The sequence below is a fragment of the Lampetra fluviatilis genome, chromosome 67 (genome assembly GCF_964198595.1).
Source record: "Lampetra fluviatilis chromosome 67, kcLamFluv1.1, whole genome shotgun sequence".
Classification (NCBI taxonomy): domain Eukaryota; kingdom Metazoa; phylum Chordata; class Hyperoartia; order Petromyzontiformes; family Petromyzontidae; genus Lampetra; species Lampetra fluviatilis.
The window spans coordinates 4,845,462-4,871,597 of record NC_136341.1 but is presented as its reverse complement, the minus strand read 5'-3'; the positions used below and the strand labels follow the sequence as shown (position 1 = coordinate 4,871,597).

The 26,136-nt window shown below is 64.1% G+C and overlaps 1 protein-coding gene across 1 annotated transcript in view; it reads left to right on the top strand.

Moving 5' to 3' along the window:
- The window catches only part of LOC144952407 (elongation factor G, mitochondrial-like), a 32,805-nt gene extending 6,718 nt beyond the window's left edge, over positions 1-26,087 (top strand). The window contains exons 3-10 of the mRNA XM_078882802.1: positions 5,132-5,377; positions 9,597-9,729; positions 10,991-11,195; positions 13,340-13,456; positions 14,706-14,856; positions 25,525-25,708; positions 25,794-25,866; positions 26,078-26,087. Coding sequence (XP_078738928.1) covers positions 5,132-5,377; positions 9,597-9,729; positions 10,991-11,195; positions 13,340-13,456; positions 14,706-14,856; positions 25,525-25,708; positions 25,794-25,866; positions 26,078-26,087 — 1,119 coding nt within the window. The remainder of the gene's footprint in view (positions 1-5,131; positions 5,378-9,596; positions 9,730-10,990; positions 11,196-13,339; positions 13,457-14,705; positions 14,857-25,524; positions 25,709-25,793; positions 25,867-26,077) is intronic.
- The last annotated feature ends 49 nt before the right edge of the window (positions 26,088-26,136 follow it).

Below are 26,136 nucleotides of genomic sequence, written 5' to 3'. Positions count from 1 at the left end.
ATTCGGAGGCGGTTGGCATCCGCGACAGAGCGTCAGCGTTGGTGTGGCGAACGCCCTTACGATAAGTGGTTTCAAAACTGAAATCCTGGAGGACCTCCAACCATCGGGACAATTGTCCCGATGGCTGTTGAACCTTCAGGGCGTACTGCAGTGCCGCATGATCTGTGCGGACGGTGAAATGCCGACCGTACAGATATGGGCGATACTGTTGGATGAAATAGACGATTGCCAACAGTTCCCTACGGGTGACACAATATCTTTGCTCCGTTGGAGACAACACCCGACTGCCGTACGCGACCACCCGTTCCACGCCGTCAACCACCTGGGAAAGCACGCCTCCAATACCTGTGTTGCTCGCGTCGGTGTCGAGCAAAAACGGCCTCGAAAAATCTGGGTAAATCAAGGGAGGAGCCTTCACCAGCGCGTCCCGAAGGGAGCAGAAAGCGGCTTCCTCATCCTGACCCCAGTGGAACCGGACCCCTTTAGATGTTAACGCGTGTAGGGGTTTTGCAATCGTTGCAAAATTAGCGACGAAGCGTCGGTAATATGATGCGAAGCCAATAAAACTCCTGACCTCTCCCACCGTGGTGGGAGTCGGCCAGGAGCTGACACACTGCGTTTTGGCGGGATCGGTAGCAATACCCGAGCGCCCTACGATGTGCCCCAGATAACGCACCGACTCGCGTAACAAATGGCATTTCTGGGGCTTAAATTTCAAATTAGCAGCCCGCATCTTTAGGAAAACCGCCCGCAACCTCTGGAGATGTTCGTCAAAAGTTTTACCAAAGACAATAACGTCATCCAAATAAATCAGGCACGACTCCCATTGCAATCCAGCCAAAACCAATTCCATCAATCGCTGGAAAGTTGCCGGCGCTGAGTGTAAGCCCATCGGCAACCGGTTGAATTGGAACAGGCCGTGCGGTGTACGGAAAGCAGTTTTAGGCTTAGAATCATCGTCCAGAGGAAGCTGCCAGAATCCCGAAAGTAAATCTAGTGTGGAGAAGAATCGCGCTCCCGCCAAGGCGTCCAGCGATTCGTCCATCCGTGGGAGCGGGTATGCGTCGGCAACCGAAATTTTATTAAGGCGCCGAAAATCCACGCAAAACCGCAACGAGCCGTCCTGTTTTTTAACCAGGACGATCGGCGCTCCCCAAGGGCTGGTGGAGGGAGAAATGATGTCGGCGGCTAACATGTCATCAACAGCCGATTTGACATGGTCCTTTTCGGCGGGACTTAACCGAAACGGATTTTGGCGAATTGGCGGGCTGTCACCCGTGTCAATATGGTGACGCAGCAGGTGAGTGCAACCCAAATCATATTTATCTCGACTGAAAACGTCGGAAAATTCCCTCAGTAGCGTTCTAAGCTGTTGGCGCTCTGAATTTGTCAGGTCCGTCGATCCCGCACAAAGCGCGTCGATCCACCCTTCATCGCTGTCTGAATGTGGGAGCATCCGGGAAGCAGTGCCAACGTGGTTCGCGACAGGTTCCTCGCAGGGCACTGGCGTCGCGTGAGCGAGCACCGTCCCTTGAGGAAGCACCACCGTCTGCGATCCCACATTGAGGACCGCGATGAAAGGGTCCCCGTCCCCTCTTACGACGGTCTGGGCCGGAATCAAATGAGGCCCATTAACCCCGGCCCTAGACGGTCCCAGCAAAACACCCTGATCCCCTATGCCCTTAGCGAAGGGCTTACGAAGTTTCAGAGGCACTAGCATTTGAGCTCCCGGCGGCACACGAACAGTTTTAACGACGAACGCCGGTACCGTCGCGAACGCCGACCGAGCCGCCGCAGGGGATGGCAGGAACGCCATGCGCCGCCCCGATGGAAGCTCAATGCATCCTTGGTCGATCAAAATACGAATGGGCATTTTACCTAAGAAATCCGTCCCCAGCAGGCACGGAACCGCCAGCGAGGAGGAAACGAAAATCGGCCCCGACAATTTGATGTCCCCAATAGAAATTTGCGCTCGAATCTGTCCCATGATGCCGAGAGAGCCCCCGTTAGCGGCATAGAATGGGACGTTAACCGGCAGTAAAGGCCGGCTTTGTACGGGCAGAATATTGTAAATTAATTCCGAAATGATTGTCGCCGATGCCCCCGTATCGACCAAGATGCGTACTTCTACCCCGTCAATGTGTCCGACCACGGCCGACGACCCTGACGACGCGGCTACCACGCGATGGGCCAACACGGACCACTGTTTGGGCTCGATTTGAGTCCCCGCAGTGATCCGCGTTGGCCCCTCGCAACGCGACATCGGCCCCCCGTTTGTTGTGGTGCGAGAGCGTGCAACGGGTAGGTGCTTTGGCCAAACATGTGTGGTGCCGCGACTCGCCGGGTCATGTTGCTGGAGCTTGGGAGGAGGAGGCCCGGCGTCCCGTCGAGGCGTCGTCCCGCGCTGTCGAGGAGAGCGGCACCCCGAGGCGACGTGGCCCCGGACGCCGCAGTTGAAACACCGCGGGAGCCCCGGTGGAGACGACGGGCGGTTGAAACGGCTTGACCCGTCCCGGGCCGACCGTACTTCTTGCGCCTGTTGCCGTCGATGGTCGACGGCGAAGAGCTCCTCCGTCGGAAGGGTGGCTGCAGCCACCGCACGCCCTGCCGATGCCCTGCTGGCTTTCCGCCGCAGGGACAGAAGGTTGGCGTGAAGGAGGCGCGCCGCCTGAAGAGAGGTCATCTCGGCGTCCTCCTGTGCGACGACAGCGATGTCCAGGTCGTCTGCCAGGAGGAGTATTTTCTCCGTGACCATCGCGTCCACGCCATCGTCGTCCATACGGGGAAAAGCCGTCTTAGCCAGCGCTAGGAGGCTCGTCCTGTATGCCAGGGGCGACTCCTTCTCACCCCGCTTGCGCTCGTAGAACTGCTCTCTGCATTCCGCTGAAGGTCCATAGACCCCGGCCAGCAGTTGTAGTGCCTTCGGCAGAGTAGACCGCTTCTCTTTCGGCGCCGATGTGAGGGCGGCGAGCGCGTCTGCGTCGAGGAGCGCCGGCAGCGCGCAGAGGGCTTCATCGTCGGACCACCTTGCCATTTCTTGGTGGGCGATGAAGCGTCGCTGGAAGCCGCCCCAGTCGCCCTCTGCACCAACAAATTCTTTCAGCGGAGGCAGCCGTTGTTGCAGCGCAGCGTTCGCCTTGGAAGTCTGTAGGCTGCTATCCCCGGGACTCGGCTGTGCGTCGGCGCGAATGGCAGATGGAATCGCCTGTCGCGGATGTGATGACGCTCCCTCCGCTGGAGATGACGCAGCTGTCCCAGCGAGAGCGGTGTCGGACCCAAGGTTGAGCCCGGCCACGCCCTCCGCAGCTGCCGTAACGATGGCGGGAAATTCAAAGTTGGAGTCTTCAGAAATGGCGGGAAGGCGCTCAGGTCGACGACTCCCCTCGCCCCGTGGTGGACCACCAGCCCCCAGCCGCGTGATGTTTTCCAGCGTGGCGGCAGCGGCGTACAGTAGCTCCGCCAGTCTCTCGTGAGCCAGCCGTAGCGCGTCTGGCTGCGGCCCCTCTTCATGCCGATGCCCCGGTAGGAACGCGTCGGCCCCCGGCTGCGCCATGTCTTGGTGAGCCGCCTCGGGCTCAACGACTTCAGCAGTGTCCTCCTCCGGTACTCTGGCTCGAGCTGTCTGACGTGTTTCCATGTCCGTAGTACTTCTGACACCAGATGAAGTACCGGTGAAGACGCTGGACACCCAGGTTGAGGCACACGTGTATTTATTTCAGCTTGTCGGTACAGGACAACACTAGAGGGGGTAGCGGCCCCCTCACCCGGATAACTGGGGATACCCCCTAGCTAACCTCACCTATCCCCAAGTCCTCCACTAACGGGCTAGGGGAGGCTAACTGGCCCGACACTGGTGAGTCGGGCTACGGTCTCCGGAGTCCCAGGGTCTAACCCTGGTTCACGGAACCACGCCTCTGGCTCGATCCTCTGCAGCCCTGACAAGGGCGGCGTCGAGGGGAGTCCAGGGCTCTAGCTAGAGGATCTTCACTCTTCCTCCTTCGTTCCCAGACTGAGCCCCGAGCTCTCTCTGTCCTCCCCCTTTATACCCCTCACCAGGATCCCAACCCCCCAGGCTGCCTGACGCGGACGTCGTTGCGGGCACCCCCCCCCCGTGTACTCCCGTAACTCCGCCCACTGTGTTTGTTACCCATTGGATCGTATGCACTTACAGCCCTCCCGTAACAGCCCTACACATGTACACACACACAGTGCACACACACACAGTGTACACACACACACACATACACACACACACACACGTGTACACACACACACACACACGTGTACACACACAGTGTACACACACACGTGTACACACACACGTGTACACACACACGTGTACACACACACACACGTGTACACACACATACACACACACACAGTGTACACACACACACACATACACACACACACACAGCGTACACATATACATGTACACACACGTGTACACACACACAGTGTACACACACACGTGTACACACACACGTGTACACACACACGTGTACACACACATACACACACACAGTGTACACACACACACATACACACACACACAGTGTACACATATACATGTACACAAACACATGTACACACACACACATGTACACATACACACACATACACACAGAGTACACACACACACATACACACATGTACACACACATACACACATGTACACACACACACATGTACACACACACACATAGTGTGTGTACACACACACACATAGTGTGTGTACACACACACACACACACAGTGTACACATATACATGTACACACACATGTACACACACACATGTACACACACACACATGTACACACACACACACGTACACACACACACATGTACACACACACACATAGTGTGTGTACACACACACACATAGTGTGTGTACACACACACACACGTACACACACACACACACGTGTACACACACACATACACACACACTACACACAGTGTACACACACACACACACGCGTACACACACACGTGTACTCGCACCTTAACGCATCTTCGCCGCCTTCAAGACAACCTAAACACACACACACCTCCTCCTCGCTCTCCTTCGGCACTCCCAAGTTCACTTTCGCCGACGCTCACCGGATGCGCCGGTCCGCCCCCACCCAGGCCCCGCTGCCGGCACCGGCACCGCACCGCCGGCGGTCGGCGGGCCCCGTGACCGGGCCGGCAGCGGGGGTCGCCCCGGGGGTCGCCCCGGGGGTCGCCCCGGGGGTCGCCCCGGGGGTCGCCCCGGGGGTCGTCCCCAACGAGCGGATCCGAAACATCGGCATCTCGGCTCACATCGACTCCGGGAAGACGACGCTGACTGAGCGCGTGCTGTTCTACACGGGCAAGATCGCACGCATGCACGAGGTGGCACGCGCACGCTCACCAACGCCACGCTCACCACGACGCTCACCACCACCACCATGCTCACCGCGACGCTCACCACCACCACCATGCCCACCACCACCAACACCACCACGCTCACCACCACCACACTCATTACCACGCTCACCACCACCACGCTCACCACCACGCTCACCACCACCACGCTCACCACCGCCACGCTCACCACCGCCACGCTCACCACCACCACGCTCACCACCACCACGCTCACCGACACCACGCTCACCACCACCACGCTCACCACCACCACGCTCACCACCACCACGCTCACCACCACCACGCTCACCACCACCACGCTCACCACCACCACGCTCACCACCACCACGCTCACCACCACCACGCTCACCACCACCACGCTCACCACCACCACGCTCACCACCACCACGCTCACCACCACGCTCACCACCACCACGCTCACCACCACCACGCTCACCACCACCACCACGCTCACCACCACCACGCTCACCACCACGCTCACCACCACCACGCTCACCAACGCCACGCTCACCACCGCCACGCTCACCAACGCCACGCTCACTACCACGCTCACCATCGCCACGCTCACCACCACGCTCACCACCACCACCACGCTCACCACCACCACGCTCACCACCACCACGCTCACCAACGCCACGCTCACCACCACCACCACGCTCACCACCACCACGCTCACCAACGCCACGCTCACCACCACCACCACGCTCACCACCACCACGCTCACCAACGCCACGCTCACCATCGCCACGCTCACTACCACGCTCACTACCACCACGCTCACCACCACCACCACGCTCACCACTACCACGCTCACCACTACCACGCTCACCAACGCCACGCTCACTACCACGCTCACTACCACCACGCTCACCACCACCACGCTCACCACCACGCTCACCACCACCACGCTCACCAACGCCACGCTCACCATCGCCACGCTCACCAACGCCACGCTCACCACCACGCTCACCATCGCCACGCTCACCACCACGACGCTCACCACCACCACGCTCACCACCACCACGCTCACCACCACCACGCTCACCACCACCACGCTCACCACCACCACGCTCACCACCACGCTCACCACCACCACCATGCTCACCGCGACGCTCACCACCACCACCATGCCCACCACCACCAACACCACCACGCTCACCACCACCACACTCATTACCACGCTCACCACCACCACGCTCACCACCACGCTCACCACCACCACGCTCACCACCGCCACGCTCACCACCGCCACGCTCACCACCACCACGCTCACCACCACCACGCTCACCGACACCACGCTCACCACCACCACGCTCACCACCACCACGCTCACCACCACCACGCTCACCACCACCACGCTCACCACCACCACGCTCACCACCACCACGCTCACCACCACCACGCTCACCACCACCACGCTCACCACCACCACGCTCACCACCACCACGCTCACCACCACCACGCTCACCACCACGCTCACCACCACCACGCTCACCACCACCACGCTCACCACCACCACCACGCTCACCACCACCACGCTCACCACCACGCTCACCACCACCACGCTCACCAACGCCACGCTCACCACCGCCACGCTCACCAACGCCACGCTCACTACCACGCTCACCATCGCCACGCTCACCACCACGCTCACCACCACCACCACGCTCACCACCACCACGCTCACCACCACCACGCTCACCAACGCCACGCTCACCACCACCACCACGCTCACCACCACCACGCTCACCAACGCCACGCTCACCACCACCACCACGCTCACCACCACCACGCTCACCAACGCCACGCTCACCATCGCCACGCTCACTACCACGCTCACTACCACCACGCTCACCACCACCACCACGCTCACCACTACCACGCTCACCACTACCACGCTCACCAACGCCACGCTCACTACCACGCTCACTACCACCACGCTCACCACCACCACGCTCACCACCACGCTCACCACCACCACGCTCACCAACGCCACGCTCACCATCGCCACGCTCACCAACGCCACGCTCACCACCACGCTCACCATCGCCACGCTCACCACCACGACGCTCACCACCACCACGCTCACCACCACCACGCTCACCACCACCACGCTCACCACCACCACGCTCACCACCACCACGCTCACCACCACGCTCACCACCACCACGCTCACCACCACCACGCTCACCACCACCACGCTCACCGCCACCACGCTCACCACCACGCTCACCACCACCACGCTCACCACCACCACGCTCACCACCACCACGCTCACCACCACCACGCTCACCATCACCACACTCACCACCACCACGCTCACCAACGCCACGCTCACCACTACCACGCTCACCATCACCACGCTCACCAACGCCACGCTCACCACCACGCTCACCACGACGCTCACCACCACCACGCTCACCACCACGCTCACCACCACCACGCTCACCACCACCACACTCACCACCACCACGCTCACCACCACCACGCTCACCACCACGCTCACCACCACCACGCTCACCGCCACCACGCTCACCACCACCACGCTCACCGCCACCACGCTCACCGCCACCACGCTCACCGCTACCACGCTCACCGCCACCACGCTCACCGCCACCACGCTCACCACCACCACGCTCACTACCACACGCTCACCACACGCTCACCACCACGCTCACCAACCACGATGCTCACCACCATCACGCTCACCATCACCACGCTCACCACGACGCTCACCACCACGCTCAGCACCACCACGCTCAGCACCACCACGCTCACCACCACATGCTCACCACGACGCTCACCACCACCACGCTCACCACGACGCTCGCCACCACCACGCTCACCACCACCACACTCACCACCACCACGCTCACCACCACCACGCTCACCACCACGCTCACCACCACCACGCTCACCGCCACCACGCTCACCACCACCACGCTCACCGCCACCACGCTCACCGCCACCACGCTCACCGCTACCACGCTCACCGCCACCACGCTCACCGCCACCACGCTCACCACCACCACGCTCACTACCACACGCTCACCACACGCTCACCACCACGCTCACCAACCACGATGCTCACCACCATCACGCTCACCATCACCACGCTCACCACGACGCTCACCACCACGCTCAGCACCACCACGCTCAGCACCACCACGCTCACCACCACATGCTCACCACGACGCTCACCACCACCACGCTCACCACGACGCTCGCCACGACGCTCGCCACCACCACCATCACCACAACAACTACTACCACCACCACCATAACAGTGTCCATGATACGAGGCATGCGTGGTGGTGAGTGTGGTAGTGGTGGTGTTGGTGGTGAGCGTGGTGGTGAGCGTTGTGGTGGTAGTTGTGGTTGTGGTGGTGGTTGTAGTGGTGGTGGTTGTTGTAGTGGTTGTTGTGGTGGTTGTGGTGGTGGCTGCAGGTGAAGGGTAAGGACGGGGTGGGTGCGGTGATGGACTCTACGTTGAGCGTGGTGGTGGTGGTGGTGGTAGTTGTAGTTGTGGTTGTAGTTGTGGTTGTAGTAGTTGTTGTGGTGGTGGTGGTTGTGGCTGCAGGTGAAGGGTAAGGACGGGGTGGGTGCGGTGATGGACTCTACGTTGAGCGTGGTGGTGGTGGTGGTGGTAGTTGTAGTTGTGGTTGTAGTTGTGGTAGTTGTAGTTGTGGTGGTGGTGGTTGTGGCTGCAGGTGAAGGGTAAGGACGGGGTGGGTGCGGTGATGGACTCGATGGATCTGGAGCGGCAGCGTGGTGGTAGTTGTGGTGGTTGTAGTTGTTGTTGTGGTGGTTGTGGTGGTTGTGGCTGCAGGTGAAGGGTAAGGACGGGGTGGGTGCGGTGATGGACTCGATGGATCTGGAGCGGCAGCGTGGTGGTAGTTGTGGTGGTTGTAGTTGTTGTTGTGGTGGTTGTGGTGGTTGTGGCTGCAGGTGAAGGGTAAGGACGGGGTGGGTGCGGTGATGGACTCGATGGATCTGGAGCGGCAGCGTGGTGGTAGTTGTGGTGGTTGTAGTTGTTGTTGTGGTGGTTGTGGTGGTTGTGGCTGCAGGTGAAGGGTAAGGACGGGGTGGGTGCGGTGATGGACTCGATGGATCTGGAGCGGCAGCGTGGTGGTAGTTGTGGTGGTTGTAGTTGTTGTTGTGGTGGTTGTGGTGGTTGTGGCTGCAGGTGAAGGGTAAGGACGGGGTGGGTGCGGTGATGGACTCGATGGATCTGGAGCGGCAGCGTGGCATCACCATCCAGTCAGCAGCCACCTACAGCGAGTGGCGGGGCCACAACATCAACATCATCGACACGCCAGGTACACCACCAACACCACCACAACAACCACCACCACCACCACCACAACAACCACAACTACCACCACAACAACTACCACCACAACAACTACCACCACAACAACAACAATCACGACCACAACAACTACCACCACAACTACCACCACCATCATCGACACGCCTGGTACACCACCACCACCACCGCAACAAAAACAACCACAACCACCACCACCACAACAACAACGACCATAACTACCACAACAACAACAACTACCACCACCACAACATCAACATCATCGATACACCAGGTACACCACCACCACCGCAACAACCACAACCACCACCACCACAATTACCACCACCACCACAACAACAACGACCATAACTACCACAACAACAACCACCACCACAACTACCACCACAACAACCACCATCACCACGACCACCACCACCACCACTCTAACCCCCCCCCCACTCTACCCCCCCATGACTCCCCCCCCACTCTCACCCACTCTACCACCACCACCACCACCGCCACTCTACCCCCACTCTACCCACCACCACCCCACCACCCCCCATCACCACCATGACTCCCCCCCCCACTCTCACCCACTCACCCCCCACTCTACCCCCCCACTCTACCCCCCCCCCCCCACTCTACCCCCCCACTCTACCCCCCCCCACTCTACCCCCCCACCACCACCCACCACCGCCACCATGACTCCCCCCCCACTCTCACCCACTCTACCACCACCACCCCACCACCACCACCACCACCATCACCATCATGACTCCCCCCCCCCACTCTACCCCCCACTCTACCCCCCCACCACCACCACCACCACCACCCCACCACCACCACTCTATCCCCACTCTACCCACCACCACCCCACCACCCCCCATCACCACCATGACTCCCCCCCCCACTCTCACCCACTCACCCCCCACTCTACCCCCCCACTCTACCCCCCCACTCTACCCCCCCACTCTACCCCCCCACTCTACCCCCCCACTCTACCCCCCCCCCCCACTCTACCCCCCCACCACCACCCACCACCGCCACCATGACTCCCCCCCCCACTCTCACCCACTCTACCACCACCACCCCACCATCACCACCACCACCATCACCATCATGACTCCCCCCCCCACTCTACCCCCCACTCTACCCCCCCACCACCACCACCACCACCACCCCACCACCACCACCGCCACCACCACCATGACTCCCCCCCCCCCCCACTCTCACCCACTCCCCCCCCCCCCACCACCCCCACCCACCAGGCCACGTGGACTTCACGATTGAGGTGGAGCGAGCTCTGCGCGTGCTGGACGGTGCGGTGCTGGTGCTGTGTGCCGTGGGCGGCGTGCAGTGCCAGACCATGACCGTGTGCCGCCAGATGCGCCGCTATGGGGTCCCGTTCGTCACCTTCGTCAACAAGCTTGACCGCCAGGGGGCCGACCCCGTACGCGCCGTCGCCATGATGAGGTGCGGGTCTCTGTGTGTGTCTGTGTGTGTCTGTGTGTGTCTCTGTGTGTCTCTGTGTGTCTCTGTGTGTCTCTGTGTGTCTCTGTGTGTCTCTGTGTGTCTCTGTGTCTCTTGACCGTCAGGGAGCCGACCCCGTACGCGCCGTCGCCATGATGAGGTGGGGGGGGTCTCTGTCTCTCTCTCTGTGTGTGTCTCTGTCTGTGTGTGTCTCTGTGTGTCTCTGTGTGTCTCTGTGTGTCTCTCTCTGTGTCTGTGTGTCTCTGTGTGTCTCTGTGTGTCTCTCTGTGTGTCTCTGTGTGTCTCTGTGTCTGTGTGTGTCTCTGTGTGTGTCTCTGTGTGTCTCTGTGTGTCTCTGTGTGTCTCTCTGTGTCTCTCTCTGTGTCTGTGTGTCTCTGTGTGTCTCTGTGTCTCTTGACCGCCAGGGAGCCGACCCCGTACGCGCCGTCGCCATGATGAGGTGCGGGGTCTCCGTGTGTCTGTGTCTCTCTCTGTGTCTCTGTGTCTGTGTGTGTCTCTGTGTGTCTCTCTCTGTGTCTCTGTGTCTCTGTGTGTCAGTGTCTCTGTGTGTCTCTCTGTGTGTCTCTGTGTGTCTCTGTGTGTCTCTGTGTGTCTCTGTGTCTCTTGACCGCCAGGGAGCCGACCCCGTACGCGCCGTCGCCATGATGAGGTGCGGGTCTCTGTGTGTGTCTCTGTGTGTGTCTGTGTGTGTCTGTGTGTCTCTGTGTGTCTCTGTGTCTCTTGACCGCCAGGGAGCCGACCCCGTACGCGCCGTCGCCATGATGAGGTGCGGGGTCTCCGTGTGTCTGTGTCTCTCTCTGTGTCTCTGTGTCTGTGTGTGTCTCTGTGTGTCTCTCTCTGTGTCTCTGTGTCTCTGTGTGTCAGTGTCTCTGTGTGTCTCTCTGTGTGTCTCTGTGTGTCTCTGTGTGTCTCTGTGTGTCTCTGTGTCTCTTGACCGCCAGGGAGCCGACCCCGTACGCGCCGTCGCCATGATGAGGTGCGGGTCTCTGTGTGTGTCTCTGTGTGTGTCTCTGTGTGTGTCTGTGTGTCTCTGTGTCTCTGTGTCTCTGTGTCTGTGTGTCTCTGTGTCTCTCTGTGTCTCTCTGTGTCTCTCTGTCTCTGTGTCTGTGTGTCTCTGTGTCTCTCTGTGTCTCTGTGTGTCTCTGTGTCTCTCTGTCTCTGTGTCTGTGTGTCTGTGTGTCTGTGTGTCTGTGTGTCTCTGTGTGTCTCTGTGTCTCTCCGTGTCTCTGTGTCTCTGTGTCTCTGTCTCAGTGTCTCTGTGTCTCTGTCTCAGTGTCTGTGTGTCTCTGTGTGTCTGTGTGTCTGTGTGTCTCTGTGTGTGTCTCTGTGTGTCTCTGTGTCTCTGTGTCTCTGTGTTTCTGTGTGTCTCTGTGTCTCTGTGTGTCTCTGTGTCTCTGTGTGTCTCTGTGTCTCTGTGTGTATCTGTGTCTCTGTGTGTCTCTGTGTCTCTGTGTCTCTCTCTGTGTCTCTGTGTCTCTTTGTCTCTGTGTCTCTCTCTGTGTCTCTGTGTGTGTCTGTGTCTCTGTGTATCTCTGTCTCTGTGTGTGTCTCTGTGTCTCTGTGTGTATCTGTGTCTCTGTGTGTCTCTGGACCGCCAGGGAGCCGACCCCGCACGAGCCGTCGCCATGATGAGGTGGGGGGGGTCTCTGTGTGTCTGTGTGTCTGTCTCTGTGTGTCTGTCTCTGTGTGTCTCTGTGTGTCTTTGTGTGTCTCTGTGTCTCTGTGTGTATCTGTGTCTCTGTGTCTCTCTCTCTGTGTCTCTGTATCTCTCTGTGTCTCTGTGTCTCTGTGTGTCTGTTTCTCTGTCTCTGTGTGTCTGTGTGTCTCTGTGTGTCTCTGTGTCTCTCTCTCTGTGTCTCTGTGTCTCTCTGTGTCTCTGTGTCTCTGTGTGTGTCTGTTTCTCTGTCTCTGTGTGTCTGTGTGTCTCTGTGTGTGTCTGTGTGTCTCTCTCTGTGTCTGTGTGTGTCTGTGTGTCTCTGTGTCTCTGTCTCTCTCTGTGTCTCTGTGTCTCTCTGTGTCTCTGTGTCTCCGTGTCTCTCTCTGTGTCTCTGTGTGTCTGTGTCTCAGTGTCTCAGTGTCTCCGTGTCTCCGTGTCTCAGTGTCTCTGTGTCTCTGTGTCTCCGTAGGGCCAAGCTGAACTACAACGTGGCGCTGGTGCAGGCCCCGATGGGCCTGGCGAGTGAGACGCAGGGCATCATCGACCTCATCCAGAACCACGCACTCTACTTCCACGGGGACTACGGGTACGCTCACCCGCTCGCACGCTCACCCGCTCACTCGCTCGCACGCTCGTACGCTCAACCGCACGCACACCCGCTCACCCGCACGCTCACCCGCACGCTCACCCGTTCACCTGCTCGCTCACCCGCTCGCCCGCTCACCCGCACGCTCGCCCCCACGCTCACCCCCTCGCTCACCTGCACGCTCACCCGCACGCTCACCCGCACGCTCACTCGCTCACACCCACGCTCACACCCACGCTCACCTGCTTGCTCACCCGCTCGTTCACCCGCTCACCCGCTAACCCGCACCCTCACCCGCACGCTCAACCACTTGGAGGAGACGCGCCGTCTGTCCTCGTCTGCTTCCCCCGTGTCTCCCCGCATGTCTCCCCGCGCGTCTCCCCGCGCGTCTCCCCGCGCGTCTCCCCGCGCGTCTCCCCGCGCGTCTCCCCGCGCGTCTCCCCGCGCGTCTCCCCGCGCGTCTCCCCGCGCGTCTCCCCGCGCGTCTCCCCGCGCGTCTCCCCGCGCGTCTCCCCGCGCGTCTCCCCGCGCGTCTCCCGGCGCGTCTCCCCGCGCGTCTCCCCGCGCGTCTCCCCGCGCGTCTCCCCGCGCGTCTCCCCGCGCGTCTCCCCGCGCGTCTCCCGGCGCGTCTCCCCGCGCGTCTCCCCGCGCGTCTCCCCGCGCGTCTCCCCGCGCGTCTCCCCGCGCGTCTCCCCGCGCGTCTCCCCGCGCGTCTCCCCGCGCGTCTCCCCGCGCGTCTCCCGGCGCGTCTCCCCGCGCGTCTCCCCGCGCGTCTCCCCGCGCGTCTCCCCGCGCGTCTCCCCGCGCGTCTCCCCGCGCGTCTCCCCGCGCGTCTCCCCGCGCGTCTCCCCGCGCGTCTCCCGGCGCGTCTCCCCGCGCGTCTCCCCGCGCGTCTCCCCGCGCGTCTCCCCGCGCGTCTCCCCGCGCGTCTCCCCGCGCGTCTCCCCGCGCGTCTCCCCGCGCGTCTCCCCGCGCGTCTCCCCGCGCGTCTCCCCGCGCGTCTCCCGGCGCGTCTCCCCGCGCGTCTCCCTGCGCGTCTCCCCGCGCGTCTCCCCGCGCGTCTCCCCGCGCGTCTCCCCGCGCGTCTCTCCGCGTGTCCCCGCGTGTCTCCGCGTGTCCCCACGTCTCCCAGCGTCTTCCAGCGTCTCCCCGTGTCTCTCCGCGTGTCCCCGCGTGTCCCCACATCTCCCAGCGTCTCTCCGTGTCTCCCCGCGTGTCTCCCCGCGTGTCTCCCCGCGTGTCCCCGCAGGGAGCGTGTGGAGACGGCTCCGATCCCCGAGGCTCTGCTGGAGGAGACTCGCCGCCTCCGCCAGGAGCTCGTGGAGACGGTGGCTGACGTGGACGACGAGCTGGGGGAGATGTTCCTGCAGGAGCAGCAGCCCAGCGCCACGCAGCTCAAGGCACAGCACACACACACACAGCATACACACACACACACACAGCATACACACACACACACACAGCATACACACACACAGCACACACACATACACACAGCATACACACACACACACACACAGCATACACACACACACACAGCATACACACACACAGCATACACACACAGCATACACACACAGCATACACACACACACACAGCATACACACACACAGCACACACACATACACACAGCATACACACACACAGCATACACACACAGCATACACACACACACACAGCATACACACACACAGCACACACACATACACACAGCACACACACACACACACAGCATACACACACAGCATACACACACAGCATACACACACAGCATACACACACAGCATACACACACACACACACACAGCATACACAAGCATACACACACAGCATACACACACAGCATACACACACAGCATACACACACACACACACACAGCATACACACACAGCACACACACACACAGCATACACACACAGCATACACACACACAGCATACACACACACAGCATACACACAGCATACACACAGCATACGCACAGCATACGCACACCGCACAGCATACACACAGCATACACACAGCATACACACACAGCATACACACAGCACACACACAGCATACACACACACAGCATACACACAGCATACACACAGCATACACACACAGCACACACACAGCATATACACACAGCACACACACAGCATACACACACACAGCATACACACACACAGCATACACACACACAGCATACACACAGCATACACACACAGCATACACACACAGCACACACACAGCATACACACACACAGCATACACACAGCATACACACACAGCATACACACACAGCACACACACAGCATACACACACACAGCACACACACACAGCATACACACACACAGCATACACACACACAGCATACACACACAGCATACACACACACAGCATACACACACAGCATACACACACAGCATACACACACAGCATACACACACAGCATACACACACAGCATACACACACAGCATACACACACAGCATACACACAGCATACAGCACACACACAGCATACACACAGCATACACACACACAGTATACACACAGCATACACACACAGCATACACACACACACAGCATACACACACACACAGTATACACACACAGCATACACACACACACAGCATACACACACACACAGCATACACACACAGCACACACACACAGCATACACACACAGCATACACACACAGCATACACACACACACAGCATACACACACACACAGTATACACACACAGCATACACACACACACAGCATACACACACAGCATACACACACAGCATACACACACACACAGCATACACACACACAGCATACACACACAGCATACACACACAGCATACACACACACACAGTATACACACACAGCACACACACACAGCACACACACACAGTATACACACACAGTATACACACACACACAGCATACACACACACACAGCATACACACACAGCACACACACAGCATACAGCACACACACAGCATACACACAGCATACACACACACACAGCACACACACAGCATACACACAGCATACACACACACACAGCACACACACAGCATACAGCACACACACAGCATACACACAGCATACACACAGCATACACACAGCATACACACACAGCATACACACACAGCATACACACACAGCATACACACACAGCACACACACACAGCATACACACACAGCATACACACACAGCACACACACAGCACACACACACAGCATACACACAGCACACACACAGCATACACACAGCATACACACAGCATACACACACAGCATACACACACAGCATACACACACAGCATACACACACAGCACACACACAGCACACACACAGCACACACACAGCATACACACACAGCATACACACAGCATACACACACAGCACACACACACAGCACACACACAGCATACACACACAGCATACACACACAGCATACACACACAGCATACACACACAGCATACACACACACAGCATACACACACACAGCATACACACACACAGCATACACACACACAGCATACACACACAGCATACACACACAGCATACACACACACACACAGCATACACACACACAGCACACACACATACACACAGCATACACACACACAGCATACACACACACAGCATACACACACACAGTATACACACACACAGCATACACACACAGCATACACACACAGCATACACACACACACACAGCATAAACACACAGCATACACACACACAGCATACACACACACAGCATACACACACAGCATACACACACAGCATACACACACACACACAGCATAAACACACAGCATACACACACACAGCATACACACACAGCATACACACACAGCATACACACACAGCATACACACACACACACAGCATAAACACACACACAGCATACACACACACAGCATACACACACACAGCATACACACACAGCATACACACACACAGCATACAAACACACAGCATACACACACACAGCATACACACACACAGCATACACACACAGCATACACACACAGCATACACACACACACACAGCATAAACACACAGCATACACACACACACAGCATACACACACAGCATACACACACAGCATACACACACACACACAGCATAAACACACAGCATACACACACACAGCATACACACACAGCATACACACACAGCACACACACACACAGCACACACACACACAGCATACACACACAGCATAAACACACAGCATACACACACACACAGCATACACACACACACACAGCATACACACACAGCACACACACAGCATACACACACAGCATACACACACACAGCACACACACACAGCATACACACACAGCACACACACACACACAGCACACACACACAGCATACACACACACAGCATACACACACACAGTATACACACACACAGTATACACACACACAGCATACACACACACAGCATACACACACACAGCACACACACACAGCACACACACACAGCATATACACACAGCACACACACACAGCATACACACACAGCATACACACACAGCATACACACACAGCATACACACAGCATATACACACAGCACACACACACAGCATATACACACAGCACACACACACAGCATATACACACACAGCATATACACACACAGCATACACACACAGCATACACACACAGCATACACACACAGCATATACACACACAGCATATACACACAGCATACACACACACAGCATACACACACAGTATACACACACAGCATACACACACACAGTATACACACACACAGCATACACACACACAGTATACACACACACAGCATACACACACACAGCATACACACACACAGTATACACACACACAGCATACACACACACAGTATACACACACACAGCATACACACACACAGCATACACACACAGCATACACACACAGCATACACACACAGCATACACACACACAGTATACACACACAGCATACACACACACAGTATACACACACACAGCATACACACACACAGTATACACACACAGCATACACACACAGCATACACACACACAGCATACACACACAGCATACACACAGCACACACACAGCATACACACACAGCATACACACACACAGCATACACACACACAGTATACACACACACAGCATACACACACAGCATACACACACAGCATACACACACACACAGCATACACACACACAGTATACACACACACAGCATACACACACACAGTATACACACACACAGCATACACACACAGCATACACACAGCACACACACAGCATACACACACAGCATACACACACACAGCATACACACACACAGCATACACACACACAGTATACACACACACAGCATACACACACAGCATACACACACAGCATACACACACACACAGCATACACACACAGCATACACACAGCACACACACAGCATACACACACAGCATACACACACACAGCATACACACACACAGTATACACACACAGCATACACACACACACACAGCATACACACACAGCATACACACACACAGTATACACACACACAGTATACACACACAGCATACACACACACACACAGCATACACACACAGTATACACACACACAGTATACACACACAGCATACACACACACACACAGCATACACACACAGCACACACACAGCATACAGCACACACACAGCATACACACAGCATACACACAGCATACACACACAGCATACACACAGCACACACACAGCATACACACAGCATACACACACAGCACACAGCATACACACACAGCACACAGCATCTCACCCCCCCCCCCCCCGTGTCTCACCACCCCCCCCCGTCTCCCCCCCCCGTCTCCCCCCTCCGTCTCCCCCCCCCCCCCCGTCTCCCCCCTCCGTCTCCCCCCCCCGTGTCTCCCCCCCGTGTCTCCCCCCCCCCGTCTCCCCCCCCCGTGTCTCCCCCCCGTGTCTCCCCCCCCCGTCTCCCCCCCCCGTGTCTCCCCCCCGTGTCTCCCCCCCCCGTCTCCCCCCCCCGTCTCCCCCCCCCGTCTCCCCCCCCCGTGTCTCCCCCCCCGTCTCCCCCCCCCCGTGTCTCCCCCCCCGTCTCCCCCCCCCGTCTCCCCCCCCCCGTCTCCCCCCTCCGTCTCCCCCCCCCCGTCTCCCCCCTCCGTCTCCCCCCCCCGTGTCTCCCCCCCCGTCTCCCCCCCCCGTCTCCCCCCCCCCGTCTCCCCCCCCCGTGTCTCCCCCCCCCCGTCTCGCCCCCCCGTCTCGCCCCTCCGTCTCCCCCCCCCCCCCCCGTCTCCCCCCTCCGTCTCCCCCCCCCGTGTCTCCCCCCCGTGTCTCCCCCCCCCGTCTCCCCCCCCCCGTGTCCCCGTCTCCCCCCCCCGTGTCTCCCCCCCCGTCTCCCCCCCCGTGTCTCCCCCCCCCGTCTCCCCCCCCCGTCTCCCCCCCCCCGTCTCCCCCCCCGTCTCCCCCCCCGTGTCTCCCCCCCCCGTCTCCCCCCCCCGTCTCCCCCCCCCCGTCTCCCCCCCCGTCTCCCCCCCCCGTCTCCCCCCCCCCCCCCCGTCTCCCCCCTCCGTCTCCCCCCCCCGTGTCTCCCCCCCGTGTCTCCCCCCCCCGTCTCCCCCCCCCGTGTCTCCCCCCCGTGTCTCCCCCCCCCGTCTCCCCCCCCCGTGTCTCCCCCCCGTGTCTCCCCCCCCCGTCTCCCCCCCCCGTGTCTCCCCCCCGTGTCTCCCCCCCCCGTCTCCCCCCCCCGTCTCCCCCCCCCGTCTCCCCCCCCCGTGTCTCCCCCCCCGTGTCTCCCCCCCCGTCTCCCCCCCCCGTGTCTCCCCCCCCGTCTCCCCCCCCCGTCTCCCCCCCCCCGTCTCCCCCCTCCGTCTCCCCCCCCCCGTCTCCCCCTCCGTCTCCCCCCCCCCCCCCCCCGTGTCTCCCCCCCCGTCTCCCCCCCCGTCTCCCCCCCCCGTCTCCCCCCCCCGTGTCTCCCCCCCCCGTCTCGCCCCCCCGTCTCGCCCCTCCGTCTCCCCCCCCCCCCCGTCTCCCCCCTCCGTCTCCCCCCCCGTGTCTCCCCCCCGTGTCTCCCCCCCCCCGTCTCCCCCCCCCCCGTGTCTCCCCCCCGTGTCTCCCCCCCCCGTCTCCCCCCCGTGTCTCCCCCCCCCGTGTCTCCCCCCCGTGTCTCCCCCCCCCCGTCTCCCCCCCCCGTCTCCCCCCCCGTGTCTCCCCCCCCCCGTCTCCCCCCCCGTGTCTCCCCCCCCCGTCTCCCCCCCCCGTCTCCCCCCCCCCGTCTCCCCCCCCCCGTCTCCCCCCCGTGTCTCCCCCCCCCGTCTCCCCCCCCCGTCTCCCCCCCCCGTCTCCCCCCCCGTCTCCCCCCCCCGTCTCCCCCCCCCCCCGTCTCCCCCTCCGTCTCCCCCCCCCGTGTCTCCCCCCCGTGTCTCCCCCCCCGTCTCCCCCCCCCGTGTCCCCCCCGTCTCCCCCCCGTGTCTCCCCCCCCCCGGTCTCCCCCCGTCTCCCCCCCCGTGTCTCCCCCCCGTGTCTCCCCCCCCCGTCTCCCCCCCCGTGTCTCCCCCCCGTGTCTCCCCCCCCGTCTTCCCCCCCCGTGTCTCCCCCCCGTGTCTCCCCCCCCCGTCTCCCCCCCCCGTCTCCCCCCCCCCCGTCTCCCCCCCCCGTGTCTCCCCCCCCGTCTCCCCCTCCGTCTCCCCCCCCCGTGTCTCCTCCCCCCGTCTCCCCCCCCCGTCTCCCCCCCCCCGTCTCCCCCCCCCGTGTCTCACCACCCCCCCCCGTCTCCCCCCCCCGTCTCCCCCCCCCCCCCCGTCTCCCCCCCCCGTGTCTCCCCCCCCGTCTCCCCCCCTCCGTCTCCCCCCCCGTGTCTCCCCCCCCCGTCTCCCCCCCCCCGTCTCCCCCCCCCGTGTCTCCCCCCCGTGTCTCCCCCCCCCGTCTCCCCCCCCCGTGTCTCCCCCCCGTGTCTCCCCCCCCCGTCTTCCCCCCCCCGTGTCTCCCCCCCGTGTCTCCCCCCCCGTCTCCCCCCCCCCGTCTCCCCCCCCCCGTCTCCCCCCCCCGTGTCTCCCCCCCCGTCTCCCCCCTCCGTCTACCCCCCCCGTGTCTCCCCCCCCCGTCTCCCCCCCCGTCTCCCCCCCCCCCCCCCGTCTCCCCCCCCCGTCTCCCCCCCCCCCCCGTCTCCCCCCCCGTCTCCCCCCCCCCCCCCGTCTCCCCCCCCCGTCTCCCCCCCCCCCCCGTCTCCCCCCCCCGTCTCCCCCCCCCCGTCTCCCCCCCCGTCTCCCCCCCCCCCCCGTCTCCCCCCCCCGTCTCCCCCCTCCGTCTCCCCCCCCCCCCGTCTCCCCCCCCCCCGTCTCCCCCCCCCGTCTCCCCCCCCCCCCCGTCTCCCCCCCCCCGTCTCCCCCCCCCGTCTCCCCCCCCCCGTCTCCCCCCCCCCCCGTCTCCCCCCCCCGTCTCCCCCCCCCGTCTCCCCCCCCCGTCTCCCCCCCCCCCCCGTCTCCCCCCCCGTCTCCCCCCCCGTGTCTCACCACCCCCCCCCGTCTCCCCCCCCCGTCTCCCCCCCCCCCCCCCCGTCTCCCCCCCCCGTCTCCCCCCCCCGTCTCCCCCCCCCCCCCCGTCTCCCCCCCCCGTCTCCCCCCTCCGTCTCCCCCCCCCCCCGGCCCCCCCCCCCCGTCTCCCCCCCCGTCTCCCCCCCCCGTCTCCCCCCCCCCCCGTCTCCCCCCCCCGTCTCCCCCCCCGTCTCCCCCCTCCATCTCCCCCCCCCCCGTCTCCCCCCCCCGTCTCCCCCCTCCGTCTCCCCCCCCCCGTCTCCCCCCCCCGTCTCCCCCCTCCGTCTCCCCCCCCCGTCTCCCCCCCCCGTCTCCCCCCCCCCCCCCCGTCTCCCCCCTCCGTCTCCCCCCTCCGTCTCCCCCCCCCGTCTCCCCCCCCCGTCTCCCCCCCCCCCCCCGTCTCCCCCCTCCGTCTCCCCCCCCCGTCTCCCCCTCCGTCTCCCCCCCCCGTCTCCCCCCTCCGTCTCCCCCCCCCCGTCTCCCCCCCCCGTCTCCCCCCCCCGTCTCCCCCCCCCCGTCTCCCCCCCCCGTCTCCCCCCTCCGTCTCCCCCCCCCGTCTCCCCCCCCGTCTCCCCCTCCGTCCTCCCCCCCCCCGTCTCCCCCCCCCGTCTCCCCCCCCGTCTCCCCCCCGTCTCCCCCCCCGTCTCCCCCCCCCCGTCTCCCCCCCCGTCTCCCCCCCGTCTCCCCCCGTCTCCCCCCCCCGTCTCCCCCCCCCGTCTCCCCCCCCCCCGTCTCCCCCCCCCCGTCTCCCCCCCCCCGTCTCCCCCCCCCCCCCCCGTCTCCCCCCCCCGTCTCCCCCCCCCCGTCTCCCCCCCCCCGTCTCCCCCCCCCGTCTCCCCCCCCCGTCTCCCCCCCCGTCTCCCCCCCCCCGTCTCCCCCCCCCGTCTCCCCCCCCCGTCTCCCCCCCCCCGTCTCCCCCCCCCCGTCTCCCCCCCCCCGTCTCCCCCCCCCGTCTCCCCCCCCCGTCTCCCCCCCCCCGTCTCCCCCCCCGTCTCCCCCCCCCCGTCTCCCCCCCCCGTCTCCCCCCCCGTCTCCCCCCCCCGTCTCCCCCCCCCCGTCTCCCCCCCCCGTCTCCCCCCCCGTCTCCCCCCCCCCGTCTCCCCCCCCCGTCTCCCCCCCCCCGTCCCCCCCCCGTCTCCCCCCCCCGTCTCCCCCCCCCCGTCTCCCCCCCCCGTCTCCCCCCCCCGTCTCCCCCCCCCCGTCTCCCCCCCCCGTCTCCCCCCCCCCGTCTCCCCCCCCCGTCTCCCCCCCCGTCTCCCCCCCCGTCTCCCCCCCCCGTCTCCCCCCCCCCGTCTCCCCCCCCCGTCTCCCCCCCCCCCGTCTCCCCCCCCCGTCTCCCCCCCCCCGTCTCCCCCCCCCCGTCTCCCCCCCCGTCTCCCCCCCCCGTCTCCCCCCCCCGTCTCCCCCCCCCGTCTCCCCCCCCGTCTCCCCCCCCCCCGTCTCCCCCCCCCGTCTCCCCCTCCGTCCCCCCCCCGTCTCCCCCCCCGTCTCCCCCCCCCCGTCTCCCCCCCCCCGTCTCCCCCCCCCCGTCTCCCCCCCCCCGTCTCCCCCCCCCCCGTCTCCCCCCCCCCGTCTCCCCCCCCCGTCTCCCCCCCCCCGTCTCCCCCCCCCCGTCTCCCCCCCCCCCGTCTCCCCCCCCCCGTCTCCCCCCCCCGTCTCCCCCCCCCGTCTCCCCCCCCCCGTCTCCCCCCCCCGTCTCCCCCCCCCGTCTCCCCCCCCCCCGTCTCCCCCCCCCCGTCTCCCCCCCCCCGTCTCCCCCCCCCGTCTCCCCCCCCCCGTCTCCCCCCCCCGTCTCCCCCCCCCCGTCTCCCCCCCCCCGTCTCCCCCCCCCCGTCTCCCCCCCCCGTCTCCCCCCCCCCGTCTCCCCCCCCCCGTCTCCCCCCCCCCGTCTCCCCCCCCCGTCTCCCCCCACCCGTCTCCCCCCCCCCGTCTCCCCCCCCCGTCTCCCCCCCCCGTCTCCCCCCCCCGTCTCCCCCCCCCCGTCTCCCCCCCCCCGTCTCCCCCCCCCCGTCTCCCCCCCTCCGTCTCCCCCCCCCGTCTCCCCCCCCCCGTCTCCCCCCCCGTCTCCCCCCCCCGTCTCCCCCCCCCGTCTCCCCCCCCCGTCTCCCCCCCCGTCTCCCCCCCCCCCGTCTCCCCCCCCCGTCTCCCCCCCCCGTCTCCCCCCCCCCGTCTCCCCCCTCCGTCTCCCCCCCCCCCCGTCTCCCCCCCCCGTCTCCCCCCCCCGTCTCCCCCCCCCCGTCTCCCCCCCCCCGTCTCCCCCCCCGTCTCCCCCCCCCGTCTCCCCCCCCCGTCTCCCCCCCCGTCTCCCCCCCCCCGTCTCCCCCCCCCGTCTCCCCCCCCCGTCTCCCCCCCCCCGTCTCCCCCCCCCGTCTCCCCCCCCGTCTCCCCCCCCCCGTCTCCCCCCCCCGTCTCCCCCCGTCTCCCCCCCCCCGTCTCCCCCCCCGTCTCCCCCCCCCCGTCTCCCCCCCCGTCTCCCCCCCCCGTCTCCCCCCCCCCGTCTCCCCCCCCCGTCTCCCCCCCTCCGTCTCCCCCCCCCCGTCTCCCCCCCCCCCCGTCTCCCCCCCCCCGTCTCCCCCCCTCCGTCTCCCCCCCCCGTCTCCCCCCCCCCGTCTCCCCCCCCCGTCTCCCCCCCCCCGTCTCCCCCCCCCCGTCTCCCCCCCCCCCGTCTCCCCCCCCCGTCTCCCCCCCCCGTCTCCCCCCCCCCGTCTCCCCCCCCCCGTCTCCCCCCCCCGTCTCCCCCCCCCGTCTCCCCCCCCCCGTCTCCCCCCCCCGTCTCCCCCCCCCCGTCTCCCCCCCCCCGTCTCCCCCCCCCCGTCTCCCCCCCCCCCGTCTCCCCCCCCCGTCTCCCCCCCCCCCCGTCTCCCCCCCCCGTCTCCCCCCCCCCGTCTCCCCCCCCGTCTCCCCCCCCCGTCTCCCCCCCCGTCTCCCCCCCCCGTCTCCCCCCCCCGTCTCCCCCCCCCGTCTCCCCCCCCCGTCTCCCCCCCCCCGTCTCCCCCCCCGTCTCCCCCCCCCCGTCTCCCCCCCCCCCGTCTCCCCCCCCCCGTCTCCCCCCCCGTCTCCCCCCCCCCGTCTCCCCCCTCCGTCTCCCCCCCCCCGTCTCCCCCCCCCCGTCTCCCCCCCCCCCGTCTCCCCCCTCCGTCTCCCCCCCCCGTCTCCCCCCCCCGTCTCCCCCCCCCGTCTCCCCCCTCCGTCTCCCCCCCCCGTCTCCCCCCCCCGTCTCCCCCCTCCGTCTCCCCCCCCCCGTCTCCCCCCCCCCGTCTCCCCCCCCCGTCTCCCCCCCCCGTCTCCCCCCTCCGTCTCCCCCCCCCGTCTCCCCCCCCCCGTCTCCCCCCCCCGTCTCCCCCCCCCGTCTCCCCCCCCCGTCTCCCCCCCCCCGTCTCCCCCCCCCGTCTCCCCCCTCCGTCTCCCCCCCCCCGTCTCCCCCCCCCGTCTCCCCCCCCCCGTTGCCCCCCCTCCGTCTCCCCCCCCCGTCTCCCCCCTCCGTCTCCCCCCCCGTGTCTCACCCCCCCACCCCCCCCCCAGGCTGCTATCCGCAGGGCCACCATGTCCCGCACGTTCTCCCCGGTGCTGCTGGGCACGGCGCTCAAGAACAAGGGGGTCCAGCCCCTCCTGGACGCCCTGGTGGACTTCCTCCCTCACCCGGGGGAGGTGGACAATTACGCCCTCCAACAGCAGACGTACGCACTTGCCCCGGCAGTCTGTGGAGGCTACACGGGGGACCTTTGTCTGTGTCTACCTTCATAGCTGCTGCTACTCGCTACTAACAGCACTTGCCCCGGCAGTCTGTGGAGGCTACACGGGGGAGCTTTGTCTGTGTGTGTCTACCTTCATAGCTGCTGCTAACAGCACTTGTCCCGGCAGTCTGTTAGAGGCTACACGGGGGAGCTTTGTCTGTGTCTACCTTCATAGGTGCTGCTGCTGCTACTAACAGCACTTGCCCCAGTAGTCTGTAGAGGCTACACGGGGGAGCTTTGTCTGTGTCTACCTTCATTAGGTAGCTGCTACTAACAGCACTTGCCCCAGTAGTCTGTAGAGGCTACACAGGGGAGCTTTGTCTGTGTGTATACCTTCGTAGGTCCTACTAACAGCACTTGCCCCGGCAGTGTGTAGAAGCTACACGGGGGAGCTTTGTCT